The sequence below is a fragment of the Diplotaxodon limnothrissa genome, linkage group LG20 (genome assembly GCF_057381915.1).
Source record: "Diplotaxodon limnothrissa isolate DT_005_m linkage group LG20, D_limnothrissa_male_GT1.1, whole genome shotgun sequence".
NCBI lineage: Eukaryota > Metazoa > Chordata > Actinopteri > Cichliformes > Cichlidae > Diplotaxodon > Diplotaxodon limnothrissa.
The window spans coordinates 13,461,852-13,481,339 of NC_140615.1; the positions used below are offsets into that span (position 1 = coordinate 13,461,852).

General features: G+C 41.9%; 1 protein-coding gene across 2 annotated transcripts in view; it reads right to left on the bottom strand.

Moving 5' to 3' along the window:
- Positions 1-18,555, bottom strand: part of hdac7a (histone deacetylase 7a) — a 57,381-nt gene extending 38,826 nt beyond the window's left edge. The window contains exons 1-2 of one of the 2 annotated variants that reach the window (XM_085343959.1): positions 18,405-18,555; positions 611-679 (exon numbers count right to left, since the gene is read on the bottom strand). In XM_085343959.1, the coding sequence (XP_085200085.1) occupies positions 611-679; positions 18,405-18,423 (88 nt within the window). In that variant the 5' untranslated portion in view covers positions 18,424-18,555. Of the gene's footprint in view, positions 1-610; positions 680-1,729; positions 1,922-18,404 lie in introns of those variants that run through there. The other variant, XM_085343961.1, reaches the window with a different exon arrangement.
- Positions 18,556-19,488: the final 933 nt, after the last annotated feature.

Sequence of the window (19,488 nt, forward strand, 5' to 3'; positions counted from 1 at the left end):
TATACACTGGTACCAGTGATTTCCTAATATTAATTCGAACACAGAACTAAGTCTTTTGTTTTAGTAGGAAACTAACTAAAACCGGATGCTATTGGACGTTTACTAAACAATAAATAGCTCATGTGGTAAATTTACATTCACACATTTTTGTAGGACTGCGTGACGCATGTTCAATTAAACTTCTGCATGACCTGCAGCAAAACTAACTTCTAAACCCACATGAAAAACACAGCCGAGGAGGCTGCGTCTTTCCAACTAGGCCAGCACCTGTTCTCTACTTTTACTGCAGCTTAGATCATTGTGGAAAAACTGCTGTCACCCAAATTGCATACACTGTGTGTGTGTGTGTGTGTGTGTGTGTGTGTGTGTGTGTGTGTGTGTGTGTGTGTACGCGCACATGTTAAAAAGAAAATGATGTAAAGAAAACAAGATGTAGTCGTGAGCAGGGACTGCCTGGAGAGCAGCAGCATCTTTTTCCACAAGAGCGTTTCAGCGCTAATGGCTTTTGCCTAACTTTAAGAGGTTCAAGTAAAATATTACCAAAAAACCCAACTACTTATTAAATCAGAACTGCATTCTGAACATTTTCAGCAGAGGTTTAAGGTCTAACCTGCCACTGTGGGAAGTACGCTGTCCTGTCTGTCAGTCTTTACGATGTTCCCAGAGGTGCCGATTCCATCTGTGGGGACAAAGACAAAAGTATATCACTGAACTGGAGCTCATATTCACAATATCTAACAACAATGAACAAAACAACAACAACAACAAAAAAACAAACACAGTTGATAACTGGCAGCTTTCACCTCTGAACCTTTCCTAAAAATGTCACAATAAACAAAGCAGTTTTAATACCAGCCTTAAAGAGAGAGGTGACAACGTTTCTTGCAGGTGTGTGTTAATAGATTTCACCACTGCCATGTGCTGGCACTTGGCACAATGTGAGCTGCTCATGTGATGTATCAACCACAGGTCTAGTGCACTATTTTGACCCACATGTGGATAGAAAAGATGAGAAAAGTGTGTGGTGGTCTGGGCTGTACCACGCAAGCACGCGCGCGCGCACACACACACACACACACACACACACACGCGCGCGATAATCCCAGTCGTAGAAAAGTACGCGAACAGTGCACCTGCACTTTAAACTGGGTTGCGGAGGTGCTGCTGCTAAACTGTGATGCTGGCCGACATCTGCTCAACCTCACTGGGGCCAAAAGTAAATAATATTTGAATCTTATCTTAAGAAATGACTGATAAGAAACGTAGGTTTGTGGTTAACACACCTCCGGCAGTTTCAACAAAGCACTCCTTACTCTGTTTAGGAAGGCAGACATTATTTACGTGATTTACAGCTTGTCAACGGCACTTTGCTTTAAAGTCACTTTCTTGCTTCATAATGACTTGAGCTGTAATGCAAATCATGTTTTAAAACGACTGTTGGAGTTGATGGTGACTTTATGTAACATATATGTACAAAAGACTAATGAAATAAATTAAAGCTCGAGAAAAGTACCAAATTTATTTTTTTTAAGTTTTCGTCAAAGATGCGCGCGCGTGACACTTTTCCAAGCGCTCGCGAGCAATTAAAAGAGTGCACCTGCGCACGTAGCTTAACGCCATACTGCACCTGCCCGACGAGTCGAAAGCCCGACTCAAAACAGCCCGAAATTTAAGAACATTTATCAAACTTTCAGCTGCTCGGACCGTGTCACCACCAGCGCTTGCCTACCTTGTAAACTGGAGCCCGTTTACACCTAACCGCCCCTTCAAAGAGTCCAGTCACACTTGAAGATAATCCAACTTGTATCGGAGTCTGTTTTTGAAACGTTGAACAAGTAAAAAGAGCCAAAAAGCTGACGGAACGTGATGGAAGCGAGATGGAGAGGTCCGCTGGTATTGTCAGTGAAGCCTGTACTGACTGAGGAGCCGAAACAGGAACTTATCGGAGGCAAGTTACAGAGAAGTAAGTCCGGCCCCCTCGAAGCCCTGCTCCCTCCCCTTCGCTCTCCTGCTGACAGAAATAGCAGGCGAGGCGGGCCCCACCAAAAATAGCCTTGACTTCACACAGGACCTTCTTGACTATTGTTTTCCCGCACCGACTCACTCCCTTTAAGTGCACGCTCCGCGTTTGACTGCTCGTAACTTGTATGGCGTTCTTAACTTTATTTCTTTTTCTTTTCTTTTCTTTTCTTTTTTTTATTACTTTTTCTTACAAATAAGATGGGGATTTTGTGCCACATAAAATAATAGCTCCCTCTCTGTGGCTCCATCTGCTGTCAAGAACTTCCAGCAGCAAGCAGAGTGACTCGGCTCTGGGATCTCCAGGGTTCTTTTGGAGGCCCCCAGAAAAAAAACCAAAACAAAATTAGGCTCTTTTTGCGAACATTTACTATTTGTCATAAATGCTTAAATGTTTCCAAAACAACAAACAACCCACACAGTGTTATTCATGTCAGGATACGGCAACATGTGACCCTCCAAGATGAGACAGATGTTGGTCAAAATGGAACTTCCATCACTACAGCACTGACTTGCACAGATCTGCTGTGCAATACCTTTCTTAGCGCTCACTTTATTTATAGTACAGTGAATATAAATAGTTGTCCTGCATATTGATTCCTGAGCTTGTACTTACAGTAAATTACATACTGTTGAATAGCGTTTTCAAACGCCTCATACCCCCCACTCCATTAACTTTGTCTGTCTGTGGTGTAGGTGTGGACAAGAAAATCTCTGATTACAGTCATACACCATTGAGCTAATGTGCAATGAAAACCATTATAGCACCGAACAAATTAGCTTGTTTGGGTGCACATTAAAACTCGAGTCTGTGTGAGTTTCTGCAAAAAACCATAAAAGCTGCAAGTATTTTCTCAGGAAACAAAAACAATTTTTGAACCTGGTTTGGTTTCCTTTGTAATTCTGATTTCCTGCCTACAGTGCTCAGTTATGAAGCTATTTCAGATTTGTTTCCTAAATAACTTATATAGACCACTATCACAGTATTATATAGAATCACAAAGGTAAGTATTAGAGATATTTCCTAACAAAACTGAACTGTGGGAGCGCAGGAAATAACTTTACATTAATCTTTGGAAATTAATCTGCAGTTGGAGCTGAAGCTGAATAACATTCATTGCTGTCCCAAAGAACAGCAGGAAAAACAAAGTAAGGCTGTTTAAAGGGGCCCTCATAAAAAATGTCTCAGATAGTTTCTATGTGCCAAATTACCAATGCCATATACTGTAGTCTCGATTCTACAAATACAAATGACTTTACTTGCTCCTGTACGTGAAGAATGTAAATCTGTGTGTTTAAAACTGCACCCGATTCACTCGTGTGGTAGAGCAAGCAGGAAGTCTGTTATGAAAGAAAATGCAGTCATGTAGAAACATGGACATTTTGTGTAGTTTTTCAATAGCTTGTTCACGCTAATTGAGTATTAAGTGTGAACAAGCTTCCTATTGTGCTTTCAAGTATGTTGTGCAGAAAGAGAGATCATGGTTGCTGGTGGCTTGACGTGATCAGTCCTGCTATTTATGGGAAAAGACTTTATCCATAATCCTCTCTTTAAAATGCTTAATTTTCACGAAGAACTTTGCTTTCAGTCATCATTTGTCAGCTGTTTTTGATGAACTTTTAAGTATTACAGGCATAACAGTAAAAATAACTCCACTGTAATCGGTGCACACCTTGCCTTGATACAGCAGATACTGCTAATATCAAAAGAAAACGGGGGTAATTAAGAGCAGTTACGGTTAAACAAGGGATGTGGCAGTAAATAAAGCAGGCTGACATAATCCTTAACAAAGTTGAGTCATAATAGACTTTTACAGTTGAAACAGTTAAAATCAGGGTAAAACTATCCAAATAGATGCTCTCGATGTCTAGCTATCTTTATTTTCCCTCATAATAACGAAGGACTGAATGTTTGTAATTCTCTCCTGCGGTAATGCAGACTACTTTTTTTTTTCAGAGATTAAAGACACTAAGTTCTGTGCAATGTTCAGATGTGCAGATACACATTTTTTTCTTGACATTTTCAGACCACCAAGGAAGTAGAGCATCCTGTCAGTTTTCAAGCGCACACACTTGCAGTACAACACGCTGCTGTGGAAGCCTGCGTGACGCAGGAACACTGCCTTGTCAAATCTTATAGCCCAAAGTCTTCCTAGAATCAAGAGGCAGTTTTCTGGTAGAGGCCACTGACAGTGAATCGCACACATCCTCGCGTCACAACCACTCCACTGTGGTCTGCATGATTCAGTAAACCTCTCTGGCCCTTTTCTACAATAATTTGCAAATCTGTAATTTCTCCAGGGTAGCACCATAAAAATCAAACCTCTGTTTGTACCTGCAAAACAAACTTCCTCCCAGAACTTCCTGTCAAACATTCACATTTAGAAGACATTTTAAAACATAAACTAATACACCAAACTGCTAGAAATTAGTTTGAATTATTATTATTATTATTTTTAAATAAGGCCGCAGGGAATGTCTTCATGCATGGCGGAGGTGCTTGGAGACGCTATCTACTCCCTGTTTTTCTCACTCTTCTTAATTCAGCACCATCTGTAGAGTACCGTTTAAATTTTTTTTTTTTTGAGTCAGAAACTGACATTTATAATAAGTTTCACAAGCACTTCACAATGTTTTTCCCCACTTTTAACCGTCCTTTTTGTTTCCACAGAGCACGAGCGTGTGCAAGCGTTTTATCCTTTTTCCGATCTCAGCGTAAGCCAGGTCAACAACTGATGTTTAAGACCAATATTGAAACCAAGAAACGAGCGCTCTGTCTGCTGCTGGTGGTGCTTCATCGTCCGCTCGCTCACCCTCGGGTGGCTCTTTGAACGGGGGGAACCCAGCACTGTTCCCAGAAACCCTCAGTGTGTGGGTGTATCTAACGATATAACGGTGTGTGTGAGAGAGGGTTGTGTCCTGTGTGTTTGTGTTTGCATCGTTTATGCGATTGTGCGCGTTCAAAAAGTGTGTGTGTGTGTATGTGGTTAGTCCATTCAATTACACAATCTAGCATGCAGTCTGAATCACATCCGGTTTCGAGCTGAAAATAACCAAACCACAGGGTGACAGAAAAGCAGCGCAGCAGGCAACCGCCCACAGGGAGAGAGGAATAGATACATATGCATACACACTCTGTCCAGCATTGGTCACTTGGTATTTTTCACAAACAATAATAGGAACTGGCGTCTATTTCAGTGTGCTATGCTTTGATTCCTGAGATTTTCAAATCAAAATGATTTCACATTTTTGTAAAACTCATCGCATGTATTAACGCTTTTGTAAGAAATCAAATAATCCATGTTATCTTCTTAAGATACAACAGGGGATAACACAGCTATGAAGACAGTGCAGAAAAATGATGCAATGCACATCAGGTTTTTTTTTTTTTAGAAACATGATCAGTCATCCTTTAAGATGTAAATTAATTTGAAATGACATAGAAAAGTTTGACGTACGGCTCTTTTTTTTGTCAGTTTAGTATATGGGGCAGGATGTGGTCAAATGTGTGCTACAAAGTTGCCTCCCACCTGCAGGGATGTGCTACTGCTAAAGCAACAACATTTGACACAAGAAGTGATTCTTCACAAAAACAACAATAAAAAAATAAAGAATGTGCAAAACTAAACTGGAGTCCTCACAAAATAAAAGGCAACTGATTAAATTCATTTAGGATGCTTTAAATGTCATCTACTTTACAGGTAAAGTGGATGTCTGTCTGTGTGTATGTGTGCGTTGGGTAACTTGGGGGAGCCTTTGCTGTGAGCATCTGTGTCTGATACTTGATCTACCATGTGCAGACAGTGTGTCGTTAAAAAACAGCACATGCTCTGGTATAAACACAAATGAGTCTGTTGTGCGTAAGAGGGAATGGTATGACCCTTATTTCCACTAATTATGAGAGACAGCAGTCTCAGTAAACTGGTTTAACATAGTTAAAGTCCGAGCTTACAGATACTATCAGTAAAATGGAATTAGTGGAGGCTTAAGAGAAAACGAATAAAGGAGTGAATGTTGAAGGGAAGGGATTAAAAAGTTAAAGGAAAGTCAGGAAGAGGATAAGAGGACCTGAGCAGTGTGGTTTAGGAGATAAGCGAGGGGAAAAAAATAAGACAGATAGGATGAGAGAAACGGAGAGAGCGACAGAGAGAGAGGCTGGGAGCACTGTAATAATGTTTGGCCTTGGTCTGCCAGCGGGGTCCTTCCCCTTATGAAGCCAACAAGAATGTGAGGAATGCTGCATGAGAAGAGGGAAGGAGCTGAGGGAGAGAAAACAGAAGAGGATGATGGGAATGAAGAAAAGCCAAGGAGGAGGAAGCAAAGAAAGGTATCCAGATGAAGACGGAAAGAGGGAGATGGGAAGATGCAGAAGAGGGAGGGTAATAAGAGGAGGAGGAGGAGGGGCAGACGGGGAGGAAAAGATGTATTATCTTTAGTGGGGCTGTGTAAACACAAGAACAAAGAGGATAAAAATAATAAGGCTGGAAAATATTTGGTAGGAAAAGCACTGGGATTTTATTTTTGTGAATATTGCGGACATAGATGTATGCACACAGCCATGTGTTTGTGTGCGTTTACATATTTTCATTTCAGAATTCTCTTTGCTAGTAATTTAAGCAGCTAAAATTATATATGTGTAACATACTGAAAATGCTTCCCCCCACCATGTTTGAGTCTGCCTTAGTCTGGTGATCATCAGTTTCTAATCATGATATAAAGACAGAAACCTTCAGACATGCTTTTTAAAGTTCCACCAAACTGAGCACACAGAAGAAATGCATTTCTTCACAAATTTAAGCTCAGAGCCTGCATTCTGAGTTATACCAGAAACTGCCAATACCCCACCCACACCCACACAAAAAAATGCATTAGCCACACATTCAAAGCATAAAACAAGAAGCTTTTATAAAAGGTCAATGTATATGTAAGTAATCCCTATGATTTGAAAACTCAGACATCAAACTGCTCCAGTTGTCCAGATGTCCTAATTTTAGAGGGATGAGATGTCCTTACAATCAGCGGTCACCAACCTTTTTTGTGCCACGGACCGGTTTATGTCCGATTATATTTTCACGGACCGGCCTTTAAGGTATTGTGGATAAATAAACAAAATAAAACCAATACCGGTACCAAAAAAAGAAGATTTATTCATAACACACAGAAAAAGACCCGGGGAAACCGAGTTAATGATAAAAATGCTAAAAAAAAAAAAATGCTAAAAACCAATAAAAACCCTGAAAACCATACATTTCACACCCGAGCCTCAACTCTCGCAGCCCGATATCTGGGCCAGATATATGGCCCGGGTCCATGGGCCACGGGACCACAGGGGTTGGGGACCGCTGCTTAATATGGTCTTCTCAGGCAAACAGAAGCCCCGCCCACCTACTATTTAAGCTTGTGAGGGGCAACCAATCAGAGAAAAGATGCTTAAAGTAGTTGTTTTCAAGACAGATGATAAACTGAGACCCATTCATGACACATAAGGATTATTTTGAACTCTAAACCATATAAAGCTATTTTAGTAAAGGACAAGAGTAAAAATATGGATGTGGAAATTAGAACAATGAGCTTTCACTGTTTCCTCATTTCGCTCATGTATTAAAACACGGACATGTACGTTGATTTACGATGTTATTCTTTTTATGTTCATTGTATCACTATATATAGGTATATGAGGTGGCAAAAATGGCTGTGCATAAATACTAAATAACTAAATAATTGATTTATATATTTATTGTTCTTCTTCTTCCAAGCTACATATTCATTGGTAATCAGGGTACAGGCATTATTAGCGCCACTTTTTCCACACTTATTTACAGATGACAACACAATTCTCAGACCCCAAAGTTTCACTGTACTAAAAGTACTTTATCAACATGAGTTTAGAAACAGAGTACACATAATGTACACAATATACGTATAATGTAGATCTAATGTTTTAAGCCACCATTCACATAATATATATATGTGAATGTCAAATTTATATAATTTGAAAAGCTCAAATTATATAAATTATAAAATTAATTTTAAAAAGCTATTTAGATGTCGACAGTGCTGGTAACCTGGGCAATGTATATAATATAAGTTTAATCCAGATTGATTACCTGTCTAGGAGGAGTTAAGGAGGAGCAGACACAAATGTTGCAGTCGTCATAATGGGTCTGCCTAGCCCAACATACTGTACATACCTGCACACAAAGGCAGTATGACTAGACTAAAACAAAAAAGGACACAATGTTAAAAAGCAAAACCTATAAAAAATGTCAGCAGATGTGAAAGAAACCACAGACTCAGCCGACTTAATGCACCGAGGAAGACTGTTCCACATTTTAGGAGCTACAACCTAAAAAGTGTGGTTGCAGAATGGGGAACAGCTGAAAGACCTTGATCTGATAAACGGAAAGCGCGACTGCTGTAATAAGCTTTTGGCAGTTCTCCTGTATAAGCGGGGATAAGGCCATGAAAAGGCATGTGCACTAATAAAATTTTGATATGAATTCTGAATTTCACTGGAAGCAGAGATGGGAAGCAGGGATCAAGGCTGATATGGAGTGGCAGGTTTTGCAGATTTTTGTTAGCGGTCTAGCTGTTGTGCTGTGGACCAATTCATATGAGGAGTGAGTAACAATGAGCTGCATGGGAAACCATGTATTAGGAAATCCAAGCTGTAGGTCGATAGCACAGCGTTGATTGCAAAATCATTCTTAATTGAAAGAACTCTTAATGATATGAGAATAAAATGCGTAAAAAAACATAAATATAGATATAGAGATAAGAGATAAATATAGAGATATTTAGAAATAAATATAAACATGAGAAGTTTGCTTCCTCTTTATTGTTAGTTAATTAGGTTGTCTTTGGGTATTAAGAGTTGGGCAAAACAAGAATCCTGAACACATTCCCTTGTGAAGATTGTTACCTTTATATATTATCATTTACTAAAGATTTATGTTTTTATTTTATAAAGTCTATTTTAGGTTTACTCTTAATTTACTTAATTTTGCTGTGAGTCTTAAATATTTACGTTTTTTCCAGCATCAGTTTGTTAGTCCCGTTGTTTTACATGAGACTGTTAGCATCTTCAAGCAGAATCCTAATACATAAATAAGCTAAGCACATACATTATATACAGTACAGACCTTTGAAAGTCTTTCAGGTTTTATTCATGTTGTGTGGACTGTATTTATCCAGTCACATTATAGGATGTCTTTGTTCTGGGGACTTGCATTTTTTGTTAGTTAAAAAAAACCCCTTTGATTAAGATCAAAGTGAGGGAAGTTCCAGGAAATTAATATACATCTTTCTACTTTCAAATTACAGATATGTGTGAAAAGACTGAGGCTGAACCAGTGTCTGAAAGGACTCAGTGCATGGAAAGCTTCGGTGACATATGCAGTCCACAGAAACACAATGGATCGCTGACAGGCATTTTCCGCAAAATAGCAACAGTGTCATTTGTGCAGTCATCACTAACCACCACTGAAAGGTAAAACAAAGAAACAGTGTTACTTTTTTTCCAGCTTTATGTGCAATATCTCATCATCCACTTCGGTCTAAGAGGCATTACCACACACACCAGTCGTATAGCATTATTTATCTATACAAACTATACATATAGCATCTTTAAACTGCAGAGAAACTTTTATCAGCATTTTAAAAATCCGAGCGCTACCAAAGCCATTAAAAAAACTAAGAGATCTGTGAGAGGTTTAATGCAGAGCAACAAAAGATGGCGGTAAGTACTTGAACACAAAGACGGTTTTGACTAAATGAATTACAGCCTCTCTTTTGGACGTTTGATCTGGTTTGATTGAAAGTGAACTGAGGTCAGCTCCGGTGACGGCACAAGAGGAGTATATGATGAAGGACCGAGGATCCCTTAACACCCCGAGGACGTTTGGAGTTATGGTAAGTTATTCAAAACACCACAAGAAACCATAGCTACCACAAGAAAATCCCAGGGATGTCAGCAGCCAGCTCACACACACACACACACACACACACACACAAGCACATACGCACACACACACACACACACATATACAAAGCCTCAAAACGTAAAGTCAAATCAAATCAAAACTCAGCCTTATAACACCCACCGTTCTGAACAACAACAAGCCTGAGAAGCGTGAGCGTGTGTGTGTAGGAAACACCCAGACAGGCCAAAAATAGCTCTACTCTTGTTCCCCCTCTCTCGCTTTCAATCCTTCGCTCATTCGTTTCGCTCTCCGTCTGTCCCTCTGTGTTTCTCTGTGTGTCTTGTTTGTGTCATGATTAACCACGGGTAGGAAAAAAATAAGTTAATTTTTCCATATGGAAAATGTCACCCTCTTAAAGAGCGCACTCGAATGTGAGAATATCAGGCTGAGTATGTGATTCAGCGAACGGAGAGAACAATGACTATACTTTGGCATAACTGTTGCATAAGGGGAAACATGAAGGTTTTCACAAAATGGGAAGAATTAGTTGGTTGAAGTCTGTCTGACACGTTGAGCAAATGAGGCAGTTCTCTGAAGAAACTGTAGAAGATCATAAAGTAGTATTTATCTTTTTTTCCCCTCTAAATTCCTGTCAAAATAAAACAATCCAGGATAGACTAAAATAGCTGCTGGCACACTCTGGCCATGCACATACAGTAAATTATGATTGGCCTGTGTTTTCCTGCATCTTTTTCACAGTGCTGTCACGCTCACGGATATTTAACCGGGGTCCAAAGCATTGTGGCAACTTTGTCAGTTTGTTTAGATTTAGTATACCCAATTACAAGTGAAGCAGCCCCTGTAAACAAAAGTCACATGGACTCACGAGGTGTTTACCGGACAGTTTTAGTAACCTGTCATCCTGCGTTGTTACTGATTTTTTTTTTAAACAAATATAATTGCAGTCCTTGTTAAATAAGCAAAACAGGCTGGCATGGTTTTGTTTCTCGGGCAGTGTCAGCCTGGGCTTTGTTAAGCCAGCTGTGTGTATGCTTAAAGCATCATTTTGAATTATTAGGGTCTTGCTTTCTGTTATAGTAGAATCCTCCTCACTTACAGTAAATATGTGAAAACAAAAGGGAGCTCCAACAACAGAATGGGTTGTAAACAAGCCAGAGTTTAACCTGGTTATTTGAACCACTTCAGTTCAAGGTAAAAAAAAAGAAAAAAAAAAAAGAAAGAAAAAAGTCTTTGAATGTTTACAACTTGTCTAATCTGGAACAAGAAGCTTCGAAGATCCTAAGGCCCATAACTATAAGCTCATCGTGCAGCACAGAACGAGACAGTAACATCATTTACATGCAGATACAGATCAATGTCCCCGAGAACATATGTGGTTGTCTGGTCACATCCATTTTTAGACGGCTGGGGTATGTACCATTTAGACCTCTCATCTACATAAAAATCATCTGTGAGAAGCTAATGTTAAGATTGACTATATGCCTTTACCATATACTGATATTGATAGTGTGATCTCCAGACACAGAATCATGCATTCCTTTTAGCTGCACAGAGAGAAGATGCAAACTCCACACAGAGCAGGTTTGAGCCAGTATCCTTGCTTTGAGGTGAGCGTACTAACCACTGCACCGCTGTGCTGCCCCGTGCCAGATGGGACAAAGTTGGATATCTGGATAAGAAAATGGCTAGACAGATGTGCCGCCATTAAAAGACGAGTACATTGTGGTCATAAATTGATGGACATGGTCAACAACAATAACCAGAGAGTCTGTAGCATTCAAAATTGGTACTAAAATATCCACACCATTATGGCAGCAGCCTGAATCTTTGAAGGCACATTGGACACGTGCTTTGGTGTTGTTTATACCAGATTCTGACTGTATCATTTGAATTACACAGAGACTCATCGGACCATCTTTTCTGGTCCGGTTTTGGTGAACCTGCTTGTATCCTCAGTTTCCTGTTCTTAGCTGACAGAAGTGGCACCCGGTGTGGTCTTCTGCTGCTGTAGCCCATCTGCTTCAAAGTTTGACATGTTGTGTGTTCAGAGATGCTCTTCTGCAAACCTTGGATGCAGTTTGAGTTACTGTTGCTTTCCTATCAGCTTGAACAAGTTTAACCCTCTGATATCAGCGATGCATTTTCTCCCACAGAACTCCTGCTCAGTTGATATTTCCGCTTGTTCGGGCGATTCTCTGTATAACCTAGAGATGGTCATGTGGGAAAAGCCCAGTCTTTGGAACACTTACACCAGCCTGCCTGGTAACAACCACCACATTCAAAGTCACTTAAATGGCCTGCATTTGTATAGCGCTTTTCTAGTCCCTAAGGACCCCAAAGTGCTTCACACTACATTCAGTCATTCACCCATTCACACTCACATTCACACACTTAAATCACCTTTCTTCCCCATTCTGATGCTCAGTTTGAAATTCGGCTTGGCCAACGTCTACATGCCTCAATGCATTGTGGTGCTGCCGTGTGAGCATGTCTGAGTTGAACAGGTGTGCCTAATAAAGTGGCCGTGAGGGTATACCATACTTTACTATCACAAATGCGCTTCAGACGTTCTCCCTTCATTGGTTTCACAACAACACGTGGCAAAGAAGCAAATGAGATGGTGACACCTTTGAAGCAACAAAACCAAAAATCTTGTGCTCTCGGTAGTTTCCTGCTATTAGATGTCTTGACAAACCACAGTACTGGTTTTCTTAGAATTGCCTCACAATTTCTGGCATTGATTGCGCTTGTAAGTCATTGTTCACACCGGTTCAAATGAAGGAAAACATGTATAAAAGTGCCAAGTGCCGTCTGATACAAATACCTTTAATATATGACAAATTTCCATTAATTCATTTTCCTCTTCCATAAATGGGGCTTAACTGCGACTGAATAACAGTTCTTTCTGAGTAGTAAGTTGTTGATATCAGTTTAAGGCATGACTGACTGAAACAGAAGAGGGATGATTCATTGTGTTTTTTAGACACTGTCTGGTTAAGATAAGATCAACTTTGCTACCCCTGTAGGAAAATTCCCTCTAGCTGCTGAAGCCCCTGAAACAAGTGGATAAAAACATCATACAGCTGTCATCGCACACTTATATAAAACACTCAGTGTGCTCCGAGTTCTGCTGAAGAAGAAGAACATGAAGTAGGCACATACATCAGCTGTCTGCCACCGATGACTGATGAACTTGTGTTTTCTCAGGGGTTTTCATGGAAAGGTTATACCTCTGCTTACTGCTGTGCCTTTTGTGGGAATTTAAGACAGAGAAGGAGAGGGAGAAGGAGAACCAGATGGCTTTTCCTTGCAGGATATCCTGTTATAAGTTGAGCTAGCCGGGCTCTATCTGACCTCCTCACCCCTCTTGACCCTTAACCCGACCGCAATTTAGGTTCATATCTCCGCTGTTTCCTAATCGCCCAAATGTCTCAGCATCCTTTGCTATGGCATTGTTGCTTTCTCTTCTACTCAGCTGCTTAGTCAAACTCACAAGTAGCTGCCTTTGCCACTCTTCTGTTTATTTCATTAATGTTTTTTCCCCCTTCTGACTTGTGTGGTTAATTACGAGAAAAACCAAGTTATAATGCTAGGCTTTAAATCCAATATCCATAACATTTAATGACAAGGGCCACAACCTTTAGCATCAATCCACATCCCAGGTGCAAATTATCTTTTTTTTCACCATCTGGAAAGTGCAGACAGTCATAGTATATGGCAGATGGCTGCTCCTCCCTGAGCCTGAATCCATCTGAGCTTTCTTCCTCTTAAAAGGGAGTTTTTGCATCCCACTTTCTCCATGTGCTTGCTCGGACTGCTACAAGGTTATCCGATTGACAGGGTTTTCTCTGTATCATTGTAGGGTCTTTGCCTTACAATATAAAGCTGCTTGACTGTTGATGTGATTTGGTGCTATATAAATAAAATTGAATTTAATTGAATTAATTTAAAAAGTAGATGTGTCCTTTTCTCATTATGCAAATTTCTAGCTCGTAAAGTTTAGTAACATGAGACCTCATCCACTTCTGTCACTTAGGCAACTCATTTTCCACCATGCAAGGGTTTTGCGTGAGAGATGATGAATGATTTTCATAGATATATAGACACACACACACACACACACACACACACACACACACACACACACACACACACACACACACACACACACACACACACAGAAAACACTGGAAAATAATAATAATAAGAGCAGCACTATAAAAACTCTGTGTGTGTGGTGTTTCATACTTAGTCGCTCTGACTTTCACAGTTCCTGCTTTCTCTCTTTTTTCTTTTCTTTTCTTTTTTTTGCCTGTCCCGTTTGGCTCTTCAGAATTGTTGTCTAAAGGCAAAGAAAGATGCCCAACGGATTTACTTTACCAAATGGACCATCCCAGCCTTGCCATAATGGTCTATTTGATTCACCTTTTATTGTTTATTTTATTTTATTTTATTTTCACTTGCTAAATACGGGACAGACTTGACTGGGGAAAAGAAAGTGGAGAAAGAAAGAGGGAAAGAAAAACAGTGGGGAAGAGGGACGGGGATAAAGGGCAAAAACCAACAAAATAAGCAGACAAAAAATACATATATCAATCACCTGGATCACCTGTTGAGAAAGAAAAAAGAGAAAACAAGCAGAAGAAAAAAAAGAGCAATATAATAAACAACATCATTGCGATGATCTATGGGAATATAACAGTAAATACTAAATATTAAACATTATTGTGCAGCACGTAAGATCGACAGCGCACAGTGTGCTTTGAGGTAGGAGCCAAAAAGGGTGTAGTTTGTGTGTGTGAGCACCCGTGTGTACACCTGTGAGCATGAGCACGCTTGTATTTAAAAGGTTCCTTCATGTAATGATCTGCTAGAGGGTGTGGGGGGGCCACAGCCCCGTCCTCCAGGGCATGAAGCAGGTATGGAGGAGATCAGAACTCCAGACATCCAGAGACCCTCAGAACACAAGAGACCAAGGAAGACCAAAAGAGGGGCAGCCCCAGATAAGGGGTCACTCAGCAGCCGCGGAGCAGAAGCCAGGGGGGTTGCAGTGACGTGCCCGTGAGCTCCGCCGGCAGCCAGCTGTGCCAGAGTGACCGAGCCCCAGGCCGAGAGGCCGGGGGCACCCCACCCCCGAAGTGGCCCGAGCGAGCCCCAGGCTCCAGGCCCCGACAAGCAGCCACCAGGAGTGAGCCGGTGTGTACCTGGACGCCCACCCCCGGACACAAAGAACCACCAACGCACCGACACCTGAGGGTGTCTGCCACTGGCAGGGGAAGTGGTGGGGGGAGATAGGCCTCCATACCTTGGAGGGCCTGAGATGTCCCTACAGAGGTGGCGTCTGATACCCAACCTGACATATAGACACAGACAAACAGGCACACACAGATACAGACATCCATTCTCACCCTCATGCTCTCATATGCAATTACTCAACACTCACCCAACGTGGAGACAGACATAAATAGACACTGTACACACAATCACACTCCCCAAGCGTACTCTACGAACTGGGTCTAGGTACCCTTGCCCCTGGAGGGGGGAAACTGCACCCAGACCCAGGTAGTGTTACCCTTTTCCCTGGGGTGGAGAGAAGCAGACCGCCCCGACTCGGCAGCAGCAGGGAGGCCCCACTTTCCAGACCCCAATCGGACGGCCAATTCCTCCTCCTAGCCCCCCCGCTCCAACAGGCAGCAGAGAACGGGGGTGTGTGAAGACTCCAAACCTCCCTCCGCCCGCTGTGTTCCTGCTTTCTCTTACAAATCCTTGATTCAGAATTCAAAATAATTCCACTTGTTTTTCTGGCCATGTGCGTCACTCGCTGAAAAATAATATCCTCCTAATACTATCTTGGAACAAGTTTTTAAAAAACCCAACTGAGTGGGTCTAGGATTATTTGATGCCAATACTTTCCCAAATCAAATATAATTTTCTCAGTATTGCTGCTGTGTCCATCTGTCTTTCCCTCTTTACCTTGTTTTCAGTTAGTGAAGATGTTGTTCAAGCAACCTTTAAAAAAAGAAGTCATGACCTCACTTGGCAGTGCAAATTTAAAACACGCACACACAAAGATATCATAACATCATAATAATCTTAACATAATCAGAACAAAAACAAGTAAGAAAACGGAAAAATAACCCTTCAGGTATCGTTTCTGCCCTAATGCACAACTTTTTGTCTTCCCCATCTTCTCTTTATGTCACCTCTTTCTCCCTCTCTCTCTCTCTGGCTCACACCCAGCCCTCCCACCCACCAGCGTAACTGGAATCCATTAGCTGATGAATGGTTGTTTGTGTTTTTTTAAGCTCAACAGCGCCTCCATCCACATCAGTGGCCACAGAGGGTGATAACAAAACATGCAGCGTGATTAGGGAAATAATTAGCCAATCATCCTGTGACCTGCAAGCCAAGCCTGAGGTCAAAGAGACGCAAACCAGGCTGCTTCCCAGGTGCTTTCCCATGAAAATCAGTCAGGAGGCACAGCTGCGAAGCAAATGCATACTGGGGTCATTGTGAGCAGACAGCTTCCAATCACAACACATGCGCTTCTTTGCCTGTATCCCAGGCTCGCTGCGATACGGCTGAGAGTGCGAATGAGGATCCCAGTGGACTCAGTGCAGAGTTTGCCCAGGGAGGCTGTGGTGGAAATCAACACTTCCTGCTTCCTGTGGCGAGAGGAAGTGCTACCGTCGCTGTCCCCTTATCGCTGGGTATCCAGGCAGAGCAGAGGGAGGAAGGCAGAGCAGGGAGGGAAGAGGAAGAGGAGGAAGTAGAGGAGCTGGAGGAAGGTCATGCAGGCTAAACAAAGGGAGAGGACTGAAGAGACTGACTGGGTTGTGGCTTATGTTCTACAGGGTTACATTCTGGCATTAAATTACTTAGAAAGCAGTAAATATTTAAAGGTGGTGAGTGATGAGAAAGAGGAGAACATGTGTAAAATGTCTGTTACTGGCTTGTAAGGCGCTGCTGATGGACAAATCAAATTTCTTTCTTTTTTTTTTTTTTGTGATATCAGCTTTTTGCCTGTTTTGTTAACCATCAGCCATAATCTCTCCCATGGGACAGAACAATAGCCTTTGGCTGTGACTTGCTGTGACTGAATCACAATGTTGCACAGTCTGTGCTTTGCCTGTGCTTCTTCCACAATGCATTGATACTGTTTTATATTATGCAACATGCAATTCAAAAATGCAGCAGGGCTTCCCCATTCTCTTAGTTTTATGTTGTCATGTTACATCTAACATGCTGGCAGTTTATCCACAGGGAAGCAGAGGGGAAAACAGAGGCAGGACGTGACAAAGGATATTTAAAGAAAGAAAAGGCAGAAGGAAAATAATAGCGGCATGTGTCTGTAAATGCAACAAGTTGGATGCCTTCCACAGACTGAAATCAAAATGTATCCACTTGCATTTTATGGTGAAGGAGCAGGAGAGAGACAATGAGAAAGACAGAGGGAGTGAAGGGGGAGAGAGATGTTTGGGATCAGGGTGGGGAAGCTTTCAGCACTTGGGATTGTCCCAGATGGACACAAGCCGCTCCCTCCCTTTATAAACAGCCTCCTCTCCTCTCCTCTCCTCTCCTCTCCTCTCCTATAATGCCTGTTATCCACAACTCAGCTCCCACTTTGCACAGATTCTGGGACCCTCACCAGAAAATATGAACAAATTGACACTTTTTGTTTTTCTTCTCTTTCTCTTTTTCTGACAACTTCTTCTGTCCCCCTGCACTAGCACCACCACCGCCCCCAATCCCTGCCATTTCCAAAGTCAACACACCACTAAATGCCGGGCTGACTCACTTCCACTGTGGGTGGCTCTGTTTCCAATTTTCTCACTACCCCACCACCTTGGAAGAAAAGAGAAAACTTTTGTCCAGAAAAAAAAGTAAGCAACCAGTGCAAAAGGAAGATCCATTTTTCCAAATTGCTCAGTGCTAAAAGGGACAAAAACTTGCATGGAGGTGCAGAGAGAGAGACGTGGAGCGAAACCGTACCATGCTTCTCCCACTTCTTTTGTGGCTCTGAAATAGTTATCGCCGTTTCCCTTCCTTTCTTTCTCTTTAAGAGAGCGTGGGAGCGCCCTCAGAGTACTGCAGAGAAACCACGGGGCTCATAACAACAGGAGGAAGCCGGTAACTTGAGTAAGTTGGGCCGGGTAGAAAGAGGGGGATACGGAGAGGAGGTGGAATGAAAGGAAAGCAAAAAGACAGAGGAACCTTCTGCAAGCGTTTTTATATCTTGAAAACATTAAAAAAAAAAGTTCGCAAAGCTCAAAAAACGCAGAAACACACCACACATTTGCAAATAATCTGCTGGATTGCTGACAGCATTTCCCCACACGCAGACCCAAAAACACACACACATACACACACATATAGACACACACGGACACTTTTGCATTTGCATGAAATCAGACAGCTTTCCCAAGAACAGGACTGCCTTACCAGTCTGCCTTGTAAACATTCAGCGCGAGGAGTGCTTCACAAAGTCCCATCAGTCATGTTCATGTACAGTTCCAGAAAGTGGTGAGGATTCTCCAACATCACACACACACACAAACACACACATGCAAAGGCACAGTATCAGTTCCCTCTGTCCAAGAGTTGAGAAAGTGAGGGGCCGCAACAAAAGGCAACAGAGGGAGGGAGAGACTGAGGGAGAGAGAGAGCGAGAAAGAGAGAGAGAGATTAACCCCTCTGAGCTGACTGGTGGACTCCCTCCCTCCCTCTCACACACACACACACACACACACACACACACACACACACACACACACACACACACACAGAGTTGGTTTTGCCGTATCACTGACTTCTTGTGTTTTCTCTCAAGTGCCAAGAGGAGGAAGGGAGAGCAGAGGGAGGGCAGAGACAGAGAATGTGTGTGTGTGTGTGTGTGTGTGTGTGTGTGTGCGTGCACACTCATGGTCATGATGTGTGTGTATGTGTGCTTGTGTATTTTAAGGTAGGAGGGACTGGCTGGCTCAAGTCCAGAGGCAGCTAGCCTGGTAGAAAAAGACAATAGCAGGAAACACTATATCAGGAGGCAAAATACCAGCACAAAAATAATTAACAGACATTGAAAAACAATGACATCCACAGTGGAAAACACAGCCTGCAGCCTGCTTCGAACAATGATAGTGGAAACAAAAAAAAAACGAATGTATTTTTGTTATTCTAACCACAGGATATAAAAACACTATAAGAAAAAAAACAAAAGAAAAAATGTACACAGATCAAAAGCATTAGCTGTAACGAATGTAAAAAAATGCCGCTATTATTTTTGTTGGCGCAACATTGGATGCAAAAATTATAAAAAAGTGCATTGCTGGGTCTCATGGGGGGGGGGGGGGGGGGACAGTTCTCAGCTTCTTCTTCTTTTTTATTTGCATCATTTTAAAAGTTGTGTACTTGTGCACCATCACAGGCATGTAGACACACATTCCCCACGCAGTCATGACTCCCACACAAATCTCACCACCACTCCCACACACACACACACACACACACACACACACACACACACACA